Below are 20,763 nucleotides of genomic sequence, written 5' to 3'. Positions count from 1 at the left end.
TATTGTAGGGAGAAGTTCCGTCAAACGCGAAATTTTGAAATATCCACTACAGCTCCACACTTAAGCAAGTGCCGTCTCGCTGACAGAGTGTTCTGATAAACGACAGAACAGCAAGTTTGGGAACCGTTTCAGAGTCCTTGATAATGTTAGGCCTATCTGTATGTTTCTTGAACGAAAGTGGTAAGTGAACTTCCGCAGTGGGCAACATGCCATGCGCATTCTATTGGCGCGCGACCGCTACGGTCGCAGGTTCGAATCCTGCCTTGGGCATGGATGTGTGTGATGTCCTTAGGTTAGTTAGGTTTAAGTAGTTCTAAGTTCTAGGGGACTGATGACCTCAGAAGTTAAGTCCCATAGTGCTCAGAACCATGTGAACCATTCTATTGGTCACCTGCCTTCCAGGTTGCGAAGATTTTACTTCCAGTTTATTACAAATATAATTCGCGTATCCAAATATTACATGGTTTGAACTGAAGTTAATGAAACAAGAAATACTACACTTTCGAAACTGCGCGTGCGCGAAATCACCCTCATGACTCTCAGAATCGCTGATTACTGAAATAAATATTATTATCTGTTTAAAAGTTATTCCACAACAAATGGTGCAGTGGCATTTGTGATAGTTGATTTCGTTTACATTTTAGAACAAAAACTATCTCATTGAATAATTGTATTGCAATACCATTTATCAAAATAACAGTTGTAGCTACCGTAACAATGACGAATACGCACAGGCAATAACGCTGTTACGGACATCGACCTCCGAAGTCCCAACACTCCCATTGTTGATGAGATCGCGGTGCCAACGAGTTTTCTATAAAATCTATTTATTGAACGGGAATGCTCACACAGGCTCATTTATCGAGTGATCGACGCATTTTAATATCGCTATGGATGTTTTCGAGTGTTCTGAAATAAATAACCAAAATAACAGGTGTATAGTTTAACGCTATCCAAGGCAAAATCCAAAACCTTACACTCTCCCCAACGAGTGTTACCGGGTCCGAGAAAACTTGTCTCAGAAAAATCGGGACGAATAGAAATCATTTAACAACGATGTCGCACGAGATCTGTGGAAGGATGGGCGATGTTGGCGAATCATCGATGTTCATTTTAGTTGCAATATTGACATATAAACATCGATGTCAGATGATAAATTTAAAGAATGGCGTAAAAAGTAACATCCGAGTAACATACAGTTAAATACCATATTTGTTAACCAATAAATACAGCAATAATTAATATTGCATATACCACAATTTTCTATTTACAGAATGTAAAAATAAAAGTTTTGACAGCAGTTTCTCCCTTGGGCTACTCTGATTTTGATTGAGAGCATAGTCTGCTTTTGACATCAGTCTTTCAGGAGCTAAATATCGGGTCCAGTTTTTTGTAGCTTAGAACAGGTAGTACAGATCATGTGATTCCATACTTCTAATGGGTGTTGTTTATCACGTAGAAGGCGATCTTTCAGATAGTAACTAAACTTAGGTCCGTTTGCTCATTATTCTTTTCTTGTGGTATTTTATAACGTTCTGATGGTAGCAATCGCTTTTTGATTTCTGATATGATGTTCCTCTTCAGATTATTTCCAGTTGGTTACATGCCAGGTATTTTGATATTCAACACACTAGTTATTGGGATTACTGTAGGCCTACTGCTTGCAACGTACTTTCCTACGCAAATTTCACGATGAAGTACTTCCATAGGTCACAACCATCTCTTTAGTTCACCACTTGTTAATACACTTTGTTTAAACCACATTATAATCCTTTTCAAAGCAGTAATAAACAAAGGCAGTTTGCCAGTCTTTTCAGTAGAACTTTTTGCTAACAAACTGAGCATGTGGTCAAAGCACAATATATGACTTTCTCTTCCAAATGTTATTTCTGCTGCTCCCTGCACTGCACCGATGTCGATATAAGTTCAGAAAAAGATTCGTTTAAATGACGAAAAAACTGACGGTTGTAACAAGTAATCTGGTTTTCTGCCACCATCGAAGGTTAATATTTTGTGTTCAACATCGATAATAAATTTCCTTTACTTTACGTCTATGGTCACAAATTTTTTGTCATCAGATTACCGGTTTCGGTCTATAATGACTATCTTCAGATCTATTTTATAAAAAAAAAACATGTTCTAATATAAAACAGATCTGAAGATGTAATTATAGTCCGAAACCGGTAGTCTGATGACAAAAAAAATTGTGACCATAGAAGGAAATTTATTCTACATTCGGGCCACTGTTCAGTACGCGACCATGTTGCAGCTTGTACAACATCGATGTTACGATGTTCCAAAGAATTCAGTATCGATATTGAAACATCGATTTTTATTCATCCAACATTGATACTTTGTTAATATCGATCATCACGCATCTGTAATTTAAATAGGAAAGCTGTTCACTGCGTGTTCACGGTGTGCTGTAGTTCGCGGAAATATGCCGTGTGCTTGAAGTGTCACACCTCTGTTGTCTTTGAACATTATGTTGAAGCGTGATGTCAAGAGAAATTGTGACTTTAGGGGTAGCAGCTGTCATGCTGATGTGCCGCCAGGCGTTCGGCGCGCCGCTACAGCAGACGCGCGCCAAGGCTCTGCGTTGCTTGCGGAGAGTGGTGGAGGGGCTAGCCGCTAGCTGGTAGCGACAGAAATAGCGAGCCTGCCGCAGAAGCTGCCTCCGTCTTTTTCACGCTGAACCGAGCCTATTTTGGACACACCTCCCGCGCCCTCTGTCTTTAGTCGCCGTTCGGCAGTTGTTCGCGAGTGCACGTGTTGATTGAGAGCGCCGTTGTTGACCTAGGGCAGGAGACCGTGAGAATTTGACCAGCGAGCCGCATTATGCTACCTCCTACGGCCCTCAGAGTACTGCGCTCCAGAGGAAACCAATTGTTGCGCAAACTGGGGAGGAATGGCCGTTCCCAGTAATTACTTGGATCCAACAGAGTGAGAATGTGTTACTTGTGCTAACACCCAACTATATTACAACTGTGTTTCTTTATACTCGTAACACATTGCTTTTATCACCCTTAAGAAATTTAACCCCGAGCGCGGTTATAGCAGTAAGCATTACGGGTAAGAACTCCGTAGTGCACACTTGAACGTAAATCCAGAAGCACATCTGGCGATTCGCTTCATAGTTTTTAGTTCGATGCCAATTTGGTATTTGTGGTTATTTATCGAAGAATCATTCCGTGTTACCATCTGCAGCTGTAAATAAATGAGGGAAATGGCGATGACACTATTTGTATGTGTCAGGAGTGGAACAAAAATACACCAAACGATAGGTTTTCCACAATAGCCCTCAATCACTTGTGATAACTTCTTATAGTTCCATATTACATGATGAATGAGTGTGTGAAGCATCAACTCAACTGCATGTTGGTACTGTGCCCGACATATACCATGCCTAATGGCAAGCAAAGTTGAAAAAGGGCTTTCATGATCATTTGCCAGTTCAGATGCTAGGTACTTCTCCCGTGTTGTTATGTTTCATGTATTAGTGTAAGGTGTAATGTGGGTTTATAGCTTTGGCTAGTAACGCACTACCCCCCTTGCCACCCTACCTTTTCTCATTCTACCAGCCCATCATTTTCAGTTACAGCTAGTGTCCCAACTCTAATGACATTACTGTCTGTAAGATGGTACACTCTAAACCTGCACTACCCCCCTCGCCACCCTACCTTTTCTCATTCTACCAGCCCATCATTTTCAGTTACAGCTAGTGTCCCAACTCTAATGACATTACTGTCTGTAAGATGGTACACTCTAAACCTCCTTCTGTGACCCACTAAAGCTAACTTCTAGGCTAGTGCCAATAATACAGAGCCAAAAGTAAGTTTCCACTCCATGAAGTTGTGTAGGAAGCTACAAGAACCATAAACCTGCAAGAAACTTGTGATATAACAGTCAGCAGTGACATTATTTGTACAGTTCATCTCTTATATTTCTGTCCTGCTGCCCGCTGGTCTGATGCTGTTCACTCTTTGCTGACAACAGTTTCTGATGCTGTTGCTGCATGTCACCATTATCATTTACACAACTGCATACCCTTTGGAGAATGTTATTGCCATTCCAGGTTACTGATTCAGGGGCCTTCTGATTTTATGCCTTTACAGTAATTCAATTTTAAGCTTATGATGTACTCTGTTGTGGCAGATGGTGCCTGTGGTAGGCAGGTACAGTGGTAATTGTGTACTGTAATGTGACTGATACAATTATTATGGAACATCATTGATGTCATGGATCAGTAATTGTAGAGACTCTACAGGGTGCCAGTTCAAAAGACCCTCTCATAGGCTTTCCTCAGGTGGCATTAAGGAATAAACAGTACTACTTATCTACACTGAGGAATAAAGCAGAACATTAGTTTGTCTTTTATCCTACTTTCTGTACGTATGAAAACAAAGATAACACACATGTGAATCACCTGGTTCTTTATGTTCAAAATACATACCACACCAAATGGTGAACTTTAGGAGATGGTGTTGTTAAAGCACACCTAAATCAGTGTCACTGGAAGGCATTTCACTCAGCTTCCTTGAATTTGTTTTTCCATGAATAATGCACTGTACATGTATGATATTTACATTATCTGTAAATTATGATAGTTGGCTACTCACCACATAGAGCAGGCACTCACCACTGAAAAGGCACATTTGTAATGCAGCACTTTTATAATACAAATAAAAGACTGATATACAAATAATTTATGGGAAAGCAGCTGGGTGACATCACTGATGACCGCCAGTATTTTGGCAGTCCATTTGTAAGAAAATCTGCAGCAAATAGTGAATTTAAAACCTCAGTTTACAGAGCAATTCCAAAAGATAAAATGCACACACAGAAACACACACACACACTCACACAGTGTAAACACTAGCGCTATCTTACAACCAAATATGACTAACGTCAGAAGTTATCGAAAGTGAAAATTACTAAACAATGGGAAAGGGTGACGTAGAATTAATTCTGCCCCTCTGTCTTTTGACAAGGGAGGGAGCAGGATACCATGCAGAATTTAGCAAATTTGTGCTACCTCACCCATTGTTTAGTAATTTTCACTTTCAATAACTTCTGGCGTGGGTCACCTTTGTGTGTGTGTGTGTGTGTGTGTGTGTGTGTGTGTGTGTGTGTGTGTGTGTGTGTGTGTGTGTGTGTGTGTGTGTTTTATCTTTCTGGAACTGTTCACTTGCACAGCACTTACTTGCTGCAGGTTTGCCTTGACAATGACAGGGTGGTCAGCTGTCAAAATATTGGCAGTTGTTTAGGAAGCCACCTGTCTGAATTCCCGTAAATTATTTGAACATTGTATATTTGAGGAGAAACTCAGGTCTCACACTACTGATATGGTGTATGTTGTCTATTTTATTGTAACTTGAACTTGCATGTTTAAAAAATATATTATTATGTTTGAAAATTTGCACTTGGAATTCATGAAAATTATTTTCTTTCTGCAGACTGTCTCATCGAGCTACAGTAAGAATTTCGAAGGCGATATTGAAGACGTCTGGGACGAAGCACTGTTGAGACATCTTGTAAGACAACTTTTGTTTAATTTTCTAATTGTTAGAGTAGTAACAGATACTAACAGATAAAACAATCTGTTACCTTATATTTACAAAGTTCTTTATTCTGATTCATGTTATTATACTTGAACTGTCTGAGTACACGCCGTAGTATGCCATGATTGCTTAATAATGGTCTGTTCCAAAATTAAAACAATGACAATTCTTGCCTTGTACACTTATTTTCTGAGATGTGATTTAAAAAGTGAACTACATCTTGAAATGTAATACTATTGCACTTGTAAGAAAATGCTTTATTTCAAATATAGCAAAATAATGTAGACCATTCACAGTGAATGACATGATCACATAAGAGTCTAACCAAGTGAAATTCACCGTTTAGTTAATTATTACAAGGAATACTGTGAAATACAGCGGTAGTAGGCTTATAGCTTCAGGGGCAAAAGTTAGTATCTTTCTGGTATAAATTATATGATTAGTGTCAAGTTAGTATTTCTGCAGTAAAGAGGACATGTTAAATTGCAGACAGGTGCAACAAAACGACTGTTACACATTGAGCTTTCGACCAAAGCCTCCTTCAGAAATGGGAAGACACACACATTCACACAAGCAAGTGGACTTCATGCCCACGTGGCTGCTATCTCTGGCTGCTCCAGCCAGAATGCAACTGTGTTGTGTCAAACTGAAGCAGCAGTCTGTAGTGCAGTGGTGAAAGGGGAGGGATAACAATGTGTGGGTGGTAGTAGAGAAGTCAGCACTGCCAGATGGAGTGTGCTGATGGGTGCAGTGTCTTGGGCAGTGTCTTGGGGCTAAAGGGGGAAGTGGGGGGTAGGAAGGGGGGAGGAGAATGGAAAAGGAGAGGTACAGAGAATGGGAAGGACCAGTGGTTGTGTTTGCAGGGAGCAGTACGCAATGAGAGTGATGGGGCTTGGATTGGGAGGAGGTGACAGGACAGAGGGGATGAAAATGTTGGGTGGAGAGTGTGAGGACCATAAGTTACCATAGGCTGAGGGCAGGCTGATTTCAGGAGAATGTGTTGTAATGATAACTTCCATCTGTACAGTTTAGAAAAGCTGCAGGTGGAAAAAAGGATCCAAATGGCCCAGGTGGTGGTGCACCAATTAAAATCAAGCATGCTATGTTCAGCTGCATGTTGTCTAACAGGCAGGTCCACTTTGCCCTTGGCCAAAGTTTGGTGGGGGCCATTCATCCGGGTGGACAGTTGATTGGTAGTCATATCACTATAAAAAGCTGTGCAGTGGTTGTAGCAGAGATAGTGTATGATATAACTGCTTTCACAGGCCTCTAATGGGGTAGGATAAGCCTGTGACAGGACTGGAATAAGAAGTCTGGGCAAGTGGATTTGGCATGCCTTGAACCTGGGTGTGCCACAGAAATATGTGTGTGGCAGTCTGACATCTTTCTCCTACCCATACCCTGCTATCCCTCCCCCTTCCCCATCCCACTCTGGATTGGTGCTTCAGTTCAACACGTTGCGGTTGCATTCTGGCTGGAGCGGCTGGAGACAGCAGTCATCTGTGCATGAGATATGCTTCCTTGTGTGAATGCATGTGTGTTTTTCTTTCTGAAGAAGACATTGGCTAAAAGCTCTACATATAACAGTCTTTTCATGGTGCCTATCTGCAACTCAGGATGACGTCGTCATGGTGAGTAACAATCTATCTTTTTCATAATATTGTTGATGTTCCTGTATTGAAGCCTAGTGCACATGATGACCACATCTTTGGTATTTGCATTATTCTTTATATTGTATATACACTGCACCTAGTGTGGAGGTGGGCCGTATCAAGGATGGGAGAGGGGGCACTCTGAAAGGGAGACAGTTTGAAATGAAAGCCAGAAATATTGACTATATTCTGCCGGTACAATGTACACAAGGGCTGGTCCATGTTCGACTGTAAATATATCTGTCAGTTTGAGTGATAGTAAAATGCAGGAATAGGAAGGGGGGAGAGAGAGATTGTTCATGTCTGACCCAGCCGTTGGCCAGTCGGAGAAAGCAGAGATGGAGGCAGACAACATGAGGGTCTGCTCTGTCTGAAAACTTGAAAATCAAGAGAAACTTCAGTGTCCTCTACCACCTAGGACATGGCCAACAGTAACTGCAAGACTCCTTTTTCAAATCTCCCTGTTGGGTAGCCAATGGTATGGGTACGTTAGTGCATTCAGCAGATAGATGAAAGTGTGCCCCGTCAGCAGCTTTTACTGGAACGAAGTGCGTGGCTTGGTATTTAGGCCCTGCAAGAACTCATACTGAGAGGCTACACCTGTAGCATGATTGCAGCTATGTGCTTAAAAGAAAAATTTAAATTCTCGGTAGAGTATTAATGAATTACTTACAGTAACCCAGACTGGCTAGCATTCTGTACATTTGTGTGGCATATTTGTTTGTGAAATGCTTACCACAATCCCTCTAGTTTTTGCCACTTGTGCAACTGGAAACACCATCTTCTCAATCCATATCTATACTGTTAAAGGGTACAGAGAGTTAAACTTGTATGACCTAGTGCTATCACTGCATCACAGTTAAATGTCACTGTATAAAAAAGTAAATGCACTAATGCTTATAAGCCATTTTTGAAATCCTCAAGAAAAACTGTAGTGTTACGGTATGGTAAGGACGATACCGTGACAGGATAACATAAAAATACACTACAGCCATGGTACAGCATTGCATTGTTGTTCAGTGCACCTGCAGTAGTCCATGTGAACAGATGTTTCGGCCACAATGGCTCTGAATTTGTGCATTTGAAAAAGGATATTAAGTCATAGCAGAACAAACATTAGGTAATATTATTCATGGCTGCATAGTTTGCAGATTGGAGACTGACCCCAGCCAGCATGGAGTGTGCACAGAGTTTAATGTTGCCCGTAGTCTCATTTCACAGCTGTGGAAAAGATTCCAAAATATGGAAAACAATCAGTGGCAGTTCAGGAAAAGTTCACCAAATGCCAGGATAAATACCTCACCCTAAGTACCCAAGGCACTTCCCCAAGCTTGAGAGACCACATGGCAGCATCTGTGTCACATGTTTCCTGTCAGATTGCATATCATCAGTTTGGAAAGTTTGTTCTCAGTGCTGGGTGTTCATTGCACATTAAGGCCACTGTGAGTGGATCCAGGAACATAACGCTAGTGTCCCATCCGTGGATGTGTCGCACTTCAGGTCTGAGTGGATCTTGGCATCTGCTCCTCTGGGCATCTCTTGAGACATGTTAATATACTGCCAATATTCTGGAAAGGGACCTGTATGCCAGCATCTCAATTCTCATCTGAGACACTAGCATGTTAGGCACCCATAGTCCACTGCTTGTGTTTCTTTGGAGTACTGTAATGACTGTGTTTATATGATGACATATGTCAGTGGCATGTGTGATTTTTTTTGAGAGGGTAGAGTTGTGGGCATTGCACTTGGGTCCCATCTGATGGATGGTAATGTCCGACCACACTGGACTCTCTTAGTGGGATAGTACTTGAACGTGGGGAGAACACACATCTGGAGCATCCAGTTGGTTCTTTGGGTATAAATACAAATGATTACACCTGGGACACACTAGGATAAAAGATTGCAGCCTGAACTCTTTATCAGCACTGACTACTTTTTTTTATTTCAAGAGGACATTTATCCAGAAATATGAGACACCATGTTGCATACCTAATACATAATATGGCTACCATTTGTTATAATACTGCAAGAGCACAGTTTAGGGAGCATATTATAATTGTCATTCATGTTTTTTGGACCTTTAAGATCCCTTAGATTATGGACATTAGTGTATTACAAGAACATTAAGAGATGTTTAGTCTATTGTCTATGCTATTGTTCTTGCAACTGCTTAATCTCAGTGTTACAGCCAGCCACTGTGGCCGAGCGGTTCTAGGCACTTTAGTCTGGAACCGCGTGACCGCTACGGTCGCAGGTTCGAATGCTGCCTCGGGCATGGATGTGTGTGATGTCTTTAGGTTAGTTAGGTTTAAGTATTTCTAAGTTCCAGGGGACTGATGACCTCAGATGTTAAGTCCCATAGTGCTCAGAGCCATTTGAACCATTATCAGTGTTCCAGATATGCTCCTTAAATGTTGTATTTCTGTAATACTTTGCTTTTCTTCAAACAGCTCATATGGGGCTCATAAACAAGTATTTACAAAAGATTAAAAATGGAGAAAACTAGTGTGTGTGCATGTGTGTGTGTGTGTGTGTGTGTGTGTGTGTGTGTGAAGTATTTATACATGTTCATAAAAACAGCTGTAAAGAGAGGTACATAACACACAGTTGCACATTCCCACATGTGTTAAACAACCTTATACAAGTTGTCTGAAGGGGCTGGTGTAGCATGTTCTCTTTTTCATTTTTAATTGCCTGGCTATTTTTTTATAGGTGCCATATGTGTATTTAATTTCAACAAAGAAATGCCATATTTAGTTTTGTCCTCCCAATTTATTTACTTCAAATGTGAAACATATTGATAAAAGGATCTTTGCTTTTTAGATGTGTCATTTATATTTCCGTTGTAATAATGATTAATTATTACTAGTGCACCTGATTACTATTGTTAGAAGCATAATGAGTTTTCCTATCAGAACTTCAGCATCTATCAAACATTAACTTCATTTCAGACTCTTTATAACTGTTTGGGGACTGAAAACATTGCACAGATTGCGATACTTACAGATACATCCCTGTAGACCAAGTATGTTTACATATTGTGTGGAAATGGAAGTATGGCCAAGTCTTGTATTAATAGACTGCTACTTTTAAATTTCAGCTTGAAAGCTGCACAGACTACGAGGGTCGAAGACAAATAAGAGCGAGGTTACGCACTGTCATGGCTGAACAGAAAGGTACGCCTGATTATCAGTTGTTGTTCTTATACAGCACTTAACAGATAATTGTACAGTGTGAGGTTCATATCTGGGATCTCAGCGAATAGTATAGGTAAAGTGAATTTTGGAACATTTATTGTCATTTCTTGAGAAGAATAATTAACTACTCTAAAATAGCAGATGCTGTATAAAATTAAAACAAAAAATATTCATGTTTTGTGATATATGTATATTTTCTGGGAATATTTTGCACTCAAATCAGAGATACCAAAGTTTTGTTTTTAAGTGTTTATTTATCGATTCAAAATCTTTTCCAAATTTTAGGGTACCAGTACATCATTAGACTATAAATATTATGTATGCAACACACAGACACATGTAATGTGCTGAAAATTTAATATAAGTATTGCAATAAATAAATAACATTTTTAGCTTTATCTGCAAAAGAGCTTGCATTACTTGCAGTAGCAGATTTTAGACTTTTGTTTGTTACTCTGTTGAAAGTGCACAGGAGAAGTACTTACTTTAATGCAATTTATTTAACATTTCAATGAAATATGTGTCAATAGGCCTTTCAGTGGATGTAATATAGTAATTAGCTTTTTGTTTTTAATGTTGTTCAGCAAATTCTGACCCACCCATTGTATTGAGAAAGCAAATCAGGGACAAATAAGCCATATGGAACTATTTCTCAACACATTCCAGTCAGAATCTTGTCATGATTTTCTGTCATACATATCTGTCTCCTTCCCATTTTAGTAACCCCCAACCATTTTCCTTCTTCTTCAACTTCCTCTTCTTTTTCCCTCTCAAGCATTGCCTTCCACCCTCCTATTTTCTTTTGCATTTTCTCATTTTTTTTTGCCTGCCACAAAACAGCACCTCGGCTGCTATACCCTAGTTATGCCACTGAAAAAGGATAAATATAATCAGAACTATTACACTGCCAATAGGAATGTAAACAAGGACATAAACATTTTAAGCCAGCTCATAAACAACAACTTCAGAGTATTATATGACTTTGTTCATTAATGACATGGCTTTGTTTATTAATGCAACAGATTGAGTAGGGCTGATCTCTGTACAGTATATGTGTGTTCTGAAGGAGAAAACAAGATCAAAAGCTGAGTTACAGTGTTAAGCTCCTTGTTTGTGTGTCTGTTAACTGTGGAATGCCTTGTTTATACAGTGAATTGTTGTCTTTCTTCTCCATTTTTATCTATAATTATTGCACTTGTCTTTTTATGATTGTTTAAAATAGGACATGATTTAGTTCATTGTTTTCCAGCTTGTGCAAATGTTGTTGCTGAAGTTGCTGCTGGTGATGATGACAACAAGACTTCTTCTGTAATGACTTCAGAAGAAATCATAGAAGGCGAGGATGGAACGAGGGTGCACCGCAGAGTGCAGCAGGGTGAGTCCTCACTTCTGCCCTTGCTGGTTGAACAGCTGCGGTCTTCCCTGCTTACGGACAGAGCTGCCCAGCAGAAAGTTCAGGGTGCTACACCATGTGCACAGCCAGGCACTGGAGACACAAACGGTAGTTCAGTTGCGGGAGTGGAAGATTCTGGCACCGAGTCAGGAGAAGATTTGAAATACATTGCAGTTGGACTGAGGGATTCAATTGAACAACAGAGACATCAGTATTCTACTGGCAGAGAAACCACTCAGTCATCACAATCAGTTTTAGGACCTGGTCTCTTAGCAGAAGTTCAGACAGCACTTTCGCGTTTGCAGGCTTCTCTGCAGTTAAGTGGCAAGTTGGGTAGTGTGGGTGATGCGGCATTAGATCCTGGAAGACGTGAAGCCCTCCTGCAACTTGTTTCTAGACTTCAGGCATCATTAAATTTACCACCACCACCCTGGAATCAGAACACCGGGACAGTTGTACCCCAGGCTCCCCAAATTTCTGAACAGCAGTCAAAAAGGTTTTCAAATAAAAGAAGGTTAAGACAGAATAGGCATACTGTTGGAGTCACAGAGGAAGAGCTGGCAGATGCCAGGAGATTGATGGAGGAGAGTGCCCTAAGCTCGCCTGTCACTGCAGGACTATCCAAAAATGATTCTGCAGATACCGTTTCACCCAGTGATCATAATTTTCACAGTAGGCTGAAGAGAGGTTCTGCAGGGGACATTGATACTTCTCTCAAAAGTCACTCAGTTCCAGTGTCAGAAGCATCACCTGCCATCCGTGCTTTTAGACCTGTCCACTTTGCTCCCCAGCGATCTAAATCAGGAACAGGTCTTGCTAGAAACATTACAGCTAAACCCTTTTCCTCTATTGAGATAAACAACGACAATTCTTGTACTATAGAGACAGAGCATGTGAGACATTTGCAGAAGGTTCAGGGACACACACCACAAGGAGAGCCAGATGAGACAAACGAAGACAGCAAACTTGGTTCACAGGTTAATGGTAAACCCTCTGAAACCACTATGAAACATGAGCCTGAGAAAGTTGGAACAACCACAGAACCAAGCAGTCAGAATGATACAAAACAAACTTCTAAAATTCTATATCACCCACAGATGTACCAAGGTGTTGGAAGACAGCCCATGAAGGCTGTTGTCAGAGAATTTAAGCCTGGTAAAATTGGTCCAAGGCCACTTGGAAAACATGCATCTGCATCATACCGGGATGCAACTTCGCAGAATGTTGATGCCGAGAATACTCCTTCCCAAAATACATCTCAAATGAATACATCATCTCCACCTCATAGACAAACACAAGACAGATCACTACCAAGAACAGGATCACAGTCATCATGTGAAAGTAGCACTAATTCAAAAGCATCAACACCACAAAGGTCAGATAGTGGTAATATAAATAAAGATTATGTCCAGAACAGGAAAGATTCGTCAAGTGATAGTGTGAATTCAAAGGCTAGTGCTCCACAGCTTTCTTTCAGTGGTAGTAGCTTACAAGATAGGGCTCAAGGAAAGGCTCTGTTGCAAGAAGGTAATGTCACAATTACTGGAGATACTGCTCACCATAGAACTGTCTCACATTCTTCCTCTTTGGACAGCACAAGCAGTGACTATGACCCAAGCATTCTTTTATTTACACCTGCACAGTCTATGCAGATAGCTATACACAAAGCAGCTATAAATAAACAATTGTCACAGGAAGAAGACAGAAGGAAAGGCTACTCAGAACACTCAACTGAAAAGAGGGGAAACAATAATCAGAGTGATACTGAAAGCAGCGATGCTGATGCAAGCAGTGATGACAGTTGTACATCAGAATCAGAAGATGAAATCAGTACTGTAAAATCTGCACAACAGTCTGCAGAACAGAAAGGTGGCATACAGCAAACAAATGTCCAGGTTGGCAGTAAAAATCCCATTTATTCTAGTCAATCGAGTGTCACACACACAAATAATACTACATGTCCGATCCAGTCATACAGTTCCCCCAATTACAAATCACGAAGTGACCAGAACAAAATACACAAAATCACAAGTGAAGAACATGGTGATCAGTCAAATAACATGCCTCAGGGGTCAAAATGGGTTGGGGATGTTAACAGGTATGATGAACACATAGTCACAAAAAATAATAAACCATTTGATAATGTGTCTAACAATCAGCAGGCTGTTCCACATGGTGGTCCTGTGTGGCAAAGCAGTGGTTCTGACCACATACACGAACCTGTGTCATCAGCCCAGAGATTATTGCAAATGGCAAAAGAGGATAATAAAACTCCAACTAGATTTCGTACACGAAGTGACAAAAAACAAAAGATGAAGAGAGCAAATACCATTGATATACCAAAACCACTTAATTTCTATGCTGTTGATGAATCAGACTACTCCTCAGATGATGAGTATGAAGCAGATCAGAATTACAACAGTGGTAACTCACAACCAACTGACAAACACCGGGCAGCTTATCTTGCTTTGCGTGGACCTATCAGGGTTGGAAGCAGCAACAAAACTGCAGTCAATGGAAAACCGGCCCCACCAGCCTTGCAGCCAAAGACAGAAAGTGACAGAAAATTTCTTGCCTTCTTAGAACAACAGAACAATAAAATGGACCAATCTCCACAAGAAAAAGTAAAGATTAAAAGCTACAATCCATCAGCAAGAGGTGGACACCACTGGAGCAGTAGGTTTTCCAACATTAAAACTGTATTTGAATCATCAAATGATAAGTCTCAGTCGCAAGTGGGGAGGGACTACAGATCAAATTCTGGTCCAGCTGCTGCTCGACTCTTTTGGCAATCGGCGGATGATTCGGCAGCAGTAGTCAAGTCCACCACTTCCAGATCCATGGCCAATGGCCCAAGGCTGAGCAAACAAGGCAGCATATTCTTAAGAAAACTTTTTGAACAGAGAGATCAGGAGCAGAAGGAACAGCAAAGTAAACTTCCTTGGGCTGAAAAGAACACAGTTCCTGAAGAACAAGTTGTTGTTGGTTCACTTACAGTTGCTAATGCTAGGACTCCTGCTGGAACTGTGTTTTCAAAAAAACAGTTGTTTTCTCCCCCTCAAAATGTGCCTGTAACACAACCGCCAGTAAAAATAAATAAATTTTCCCATGCCCCTATGTCAGCATTTCGTCCAGTTGAGAAAAAATCAGCACAGAAAGAAGAATCAAGAGACGGAGGATATAATCCCTGGGCTACACAATCATTTACTGGAACTGTTAAACAACTTGCAGCACAAAAGTTTTCACCTTCCCAAACACACCCATCAGACATACAGAACTCACTAATCCACAATACGCCTCAGAACAAGCCAGTGTCCTCAAATATTCTAAGGCATGCAAACTTCGTGCCCTCAGCAGAACAGCCTAATAATGAGCTCCTGTCACCAGTCAGTCAATTTCTTCCTTGGACTAAGGACAATAATTCTAATAGTTCAGAAAACCGAATTTTAAATACAGCTGTTGCAAAATTTGAGAACATGTCAAGGGAGACGTCACCAACACCTATACCACCACCTTTACCCAGAAGTAAAAGTATGGAAAAAATTGGACAGGCAGGTCTGACTGTGTTTAAGCAGACTCCACCAGATCCTCCTCCGAGGATGTACTTGCCACCTCCAGCTGCACCTGGCATAGTACAGGCTCGTTTGCAAGAAAACAACATTTTTCCAAATGCTGGTCCAGATGACAAGATTTCCACAGCACCCGTTATGCCAGCACACATACCACAAGACCTCGTGCAGACATTTGACAACAGTAAAAAGTACAATAAAGAACATCTAAAGAAACAACAGGAAATTTTGTACAGCCATTTGTCTAAGAGTGGCAACAAGAGCAAAGAGTCAACTCAAATGAGCAATCGGCTTGGGGAACCAACCTGCTATGAATATGGAATACGACCAAGTGCTCAGGATACTAGCAGTTCCAATACAGCACAGCCATATTTATTTCAACCTGACTCTCAGAATATCCACATTGAAGGACCAAAGACATACAGTGCTGGTGTAACAGCAACAACAGCTATATACCCAAATGCTTTTGTTCAAAACAGATGTGCCCCACAAGCTCATCAAATTTTGTCTGAAAAGTCATTAGTTCAGAAAACTACAAACAACTCCAAGAATCTTCCTCCACTGTCCTTTTCTGAAAATGCTACCCATTTAGATCCAACACTACCTTCTCCAGAGGCTTTAGTGGCTGTATCTCATATAATGACTGGACCTGTATCACATCAGGCTGTTACTGTAATGCAGAAGACGAGGCATAGGTATGATGAGCAAGACTACGAACAAAGAAACATGGCTGCAGCTAATCTGAGCAGTGTGATTCAGAGATTTAAAGGGGGTGAAAATGATGTAGTCACAGATAATAAGCTGAGAAAAGAATCCTGCAAATCGCTATCTGTGGAAAGTCGACCTTGTGAAAGCACTGGGAAGCATCCAACACAGATAAAAACAGTAGGAAAGGAATTAGTTTTAGATAATAGGAAACATCAGATGCCTAAAGATTCACTGATAACAGCAAGCACAGAGGAGACTGATGAAGCTGGAGAATCTGTATTAACTACCCGTCTACAGATCCCAGTGTCCAGCAATGTCTCAAGCTCTAAACGTCAGGGTTCACCATCGTATTCATCATCCCCCAAATTTAGTTATAAGCATGAAGTGTCTCCAGGACCAGGAGATGAATTAACTGTAGCTCCTCCATCAGTCTCCCCGTCAAGCCTTTTGCAGAAATCTGAATCATGGCACCAACTGTCACCTGGTCAGTCTCCAAAGTCACGACGACCACAGAGCTTGGCATTACCTGACCTGCCAACTGTCCCGAGTCCTAATTCCAGGCGTTCACCAGGGTTAGTCAAAGCAAAATCTAGTCATTCGTTAGCATTCCCAAAGCAGTTTGAAGCTGCCTTAGAACCTGAGAGTGTAGAAGTTAAACAACGTAAAGTGGAAGCGTACCTGTCAAAAAAATCGAGTGAAGGAGGGACAAAAACTGGTGAAACACATGCAAAGGCAACCAAAGCAGTGAGTGATCTAAGGAAAACAGTTACCAAACAAACATTCTCCAATGCACCCAGTGACATTGCATTACTTGATGACAGTTTAGAAAACGTGGATGAAGCATTTGATAACTTGTTTCATGAAGCTACTAGCAGTTCTAGTGTAAATCAAAGTGGACATAGACACAACACTACAAAAGAACTAAGACAAAGTTCAGGGAAGTCTCAGACGCATCACAATAAACTAAGCCGCAGCAAATCGTCATCACAATTTCTGCATAAACAGAAAGCGTGGGAAGAAACAAGTGGTGTCAAGATGACACTGGCAACTAACCTGGCAAGTAACAGTGCCAGTAAGTAAGACACTCATTTCCTTGCATATTGTCGTGGCATGAATGTAGTGAATAACTTTTGCCAAGACAATTTTTTTACAAGTGTCTTTATGTAGCTAAAAATAACTGCATTTTAACTACTTACAATTGAGAATGAATAGTATTTAGAACTATAAATCTGTAATTATTGTTATTCCACAAATGTTGACCTGTTGACTAAATTGCCAGATATTTTTGTGCTGTAATAAAAAAAAGAGAAACTGTAACAGATATTTGAGATAAGTCACGTGATGCATTAATGGCATCAGTGGATTGCTTGAGCAAGGAATGTGCATCAACAATTAATACATAAAGAAACAAGAAAAGTAATAGTCAATTTTAACAGCTTCTTCTGTGTGCTGCATATGAAAATATGGTTACTTCATTCAGTGCCTCTTGCTAACATGTTTTCATGTTATCACCAATGTGAAGAAAAATTCATCTGAGTTTCTGCATCAGTGGATGAAGAGTTATCCAGATGACATGAGATGGGAAATCGTCAAAACACGCGGTCAGAAGCTGTGAGTTTGAATAAAATTTTTTATGTGCAGCATTGGGAATGCAGCCTGACGTGAATGTTTGCTGCTTACTTAGAATTTGAATTTTTTACTGAGTGGCCCTCCCTATTTTGTTGCATTTTTAGCTCATTTACGTCTAACTTTACCAAGCATCCCCAGAGCAATATGTTGTTTGACCATTTCCTTGATTTACAGTATGATTTTTGGCGTGCATTATACGGCATCACATTTTGTGCATCAACATCTGAATTAACAACTATCTTATAGTAATTGGTACTGCAGCTTCAGACAACAAGGAATTTGATATTTACTCCTTTCAGAGCTGTAGTAGTAAAATCCCAGATATCGTGTTCCATATAGACAGTGATCTTTGTACAGCTGCAAGTAACTATACAGAAGTAAGACACGAGTTAATATGCTAATTTTGCTGCAGATTTGCCTTAGTTTTATGTACCTGTAGTATAATACGGCACAAGTAGGATATTATGAACTAATGCACTTGAATAGTGCTTTAATAGTATAATTTTGGAATGCAGTAGTTGCTTTATATGGAACTGATATCTGTACCCCTTTTTAAGTGCTTGCAATGTGACTTATGTGAGTGTTTTTTCTGTACATATGCAGTGTAGTTTGATGACAAGTATTGCAGATGCTGTACAATAGCTGTGCTGTTTGTTGTTTGTAAAATATTTGAAAAGTTGTATGCTGGTTAGTTATCACACATTTACATAGTGGAAGAACTTGTTCCATGGTAGTAATATAACACTACAGAAATGAGGATAAACTACAGATCTCTTGTTCACAGAAGTTCATAAGGTGACAGATGTATGCTTTTTCACAAATGGTCTTTGACTGAACGTAAAGGACTCTTCACATAGAAAAAGTTGATTTGCTTTTTTTTCCATTCGTTGTTTCATTTTATCATCATCCTGAAATATATTAGTCCTAGAAGGACTATTGCATATTTTGTTTTTATAAAAAGAGGAACTGCATTAAATTAAAACATTTGATAAATCCTAGAAACATTCCTACAAAAGTCACAACTTTTCCAATTTTTTCCATTTACATGTTGCAGTTCTTCCTCTTTTTTTCTATAACTAACAATACCTCTGTTTTCATCATAAAGTTTTGTGTATCTTGTTTCAAACCTTCCTACTTTAAAGAGGAAAATTCAAGCTCTCTCTGATGGCAATAACTCATACTAATTTATAGCATGTGGTGGCAGTCATTGATTGTCTTGGAAGCAGTACATGAACTGGATTATTTCTTAAAGGCAGATGTAATTATCATACTACAACATGACAGTCATGACCTTGGCGCCTGTTTCACCATACATGCCATTTCAATCCCTTCCCCAGGCACCAGTTTCTCAGAATTTCGCAGTTAGGAACTGGCGCTATGACATGCTGTAAAGCACAGTAATTTACTTTTCCCCCTTATATCATTGATATAAAATTTACCTGCACTCCTAATACGACTATTGTTAGTTGGAATTGCTATTGTCTGATTGCCAACGAATACAGTAACTGAAGTTACAGCACAAAATGGAAAACTGCATCCAGTGGTGAATCAAATGATAGACGTGAATTATACTTTTCTTCATTCTTGTAGTTATATCTACATAGATAGTGGAGATTTGAGGTTAACCCTTCAATTGATATATTTTAATTTTAGGACCCACTGTGTTCTCAATATTTAAGATGAAGAACTTCGTCAATGTGACACCAGACCTCCAAACACCATTATATAAAACAACTGATGTTCGTCAGTTTTTTTTTAAAAAAAATGGAACTAGTACAATTGATGTAGGAATACAAATCTTGTTTTGTTGTGTAATGTAACTCATAAAGGTTTTTCCAATGTTTTACACAAATTTTTTTAACAAATGCTCAGTGCATGTGTGCCCTTTACCATTCAACAAACATCACTATGGTAATTCCTTTGTTCCACACACATGCCAACATGTCAGAGGCAATGTTTAAGAAAACAGTGTGGAAGGGTTGCTTCAGTTCCAGAGTAATCACCTACAGAAGAGGGGCAAAGTAACCTCTTCCAAAGAAATTAAATGGTATCAGGTATGAAGAATGTGCTGCCCAGGGTAATGCTTTTGAGCACCATCCGTCCCTCATTGGATCCATTGCTTTAGCTGTTTCTGATGAAATGATGTGGTGCACCATTCTGTCTTCATTCAGACAGGGATTACAGCCATTTAAGCATTCCCACTTACAACATCTGTGGCATGACACTGTCTGTTCAGTGAAGAAGTATGAGCTGTAGACCTTTGTTTTTGCAACAATGCTGAACACAATCATTTTACAGGCATTATGTACATATTCCACATAACAATGGATGTTTTCTGCTCCTGAAATATGAATGTTTAGTTCATTTGCCTTTCCAATCACATGAAGGGTCACTTCGTTGCTGGAATCTAGTCTGCCAGAAAGGGTCACTTCATTGCTGGAATCTAGTCTGTCAGAAAATGTCCTCTTCTAGATGCGATACTAAACTTCAAACATTGTCTTTTGTTATTATCTATTAAAGCTTGACAGAGATGCAAGTTCTGTGGTTTTACCTTCATAACAAACGCCATAATACTGTTTGATAAAAAATCTAATCACCAAGCGGTGCCAGAAGAACACACATGTAAAAGGTATTAGTATGCAGCTTTTAGAGCCAGTGCCTCCTTCTTCTGGCATAAGAGTTGAAGGAGAAGGAAGAGAGATGAAGGAAAAGATCTCTGCAATATCCTTGTGAGACCCTATGCTCCTTCTGCACCCATCTCCCTACCCTATGGCTCCTACCCATGCCACCATCCCCACTGCAAGACTTGCCCTGTGCACCCTCCGACTACCACCTATACCAGTCCAGTATATGGCAGAACATATACTATCAAAGGGAGAACCACATTTGAAATGGCAAATATCATATACTAGCTGTTACATAAACAATGTTTGACCTTTTACATTGGCATGGCTGCTACCAAGTTATCAGTTAGGATGAATGGACATAGTCAGAGGACGTATACTGGCAACACACAATACCCTGTTGTGCAGCGTGCACTACAACATGACAGTC

The 20,763-nt window shown here is 40.1% G+C and overlaps 1 protein-coding gene across 1 annotated transcript in view; it reads left to right on the top strand.

Moving 5' to 3' along the window:
• The window catches only part of LOC126201522 (microtubule-associated protein futsch-like), a 461,240-nt gene that overhangs the window by 424,499 nt on the left and 15,978 nt on the right, over positions 1-20,763 (top strand). The window contains exons 15-17 of the mRNA XM_049936792.1: positions 5,457-5,534; positions 10,314-10,389; positions 11,660-11,785. Of these exons, the coding sequence (XP_049792749.1) occupies positions 5,457-5,534; positions 10,314-10,389; positions 11,660-11,785 (280 nt within the window). The remainder of the gene's footprint in view (positions 1-5,456; positions 5,535-10,313; positions 10,390-11,659; positions 11,786-20,763) is intronic.

This window comes from Schistocerca nitens, chromosome 1 (genome assembly GCF_023898315.1).
Source record: "Schistocerca nitens isolate TAMUIC-IGC-003100 chromosome 1, iqSchNite1.1, whole genome shotgun sequence".
Lineage (NCBI taxonomy): Eukaryota > Metazoa > Arthropoda > Insecta > Orthoptera > Acrididae > Schistocerca > Schistocerca nitens.
Note: the sequence above shows the minus strand (reverse complement) of the source record. Positions and strands in the feature narration are given on the sequence as shown.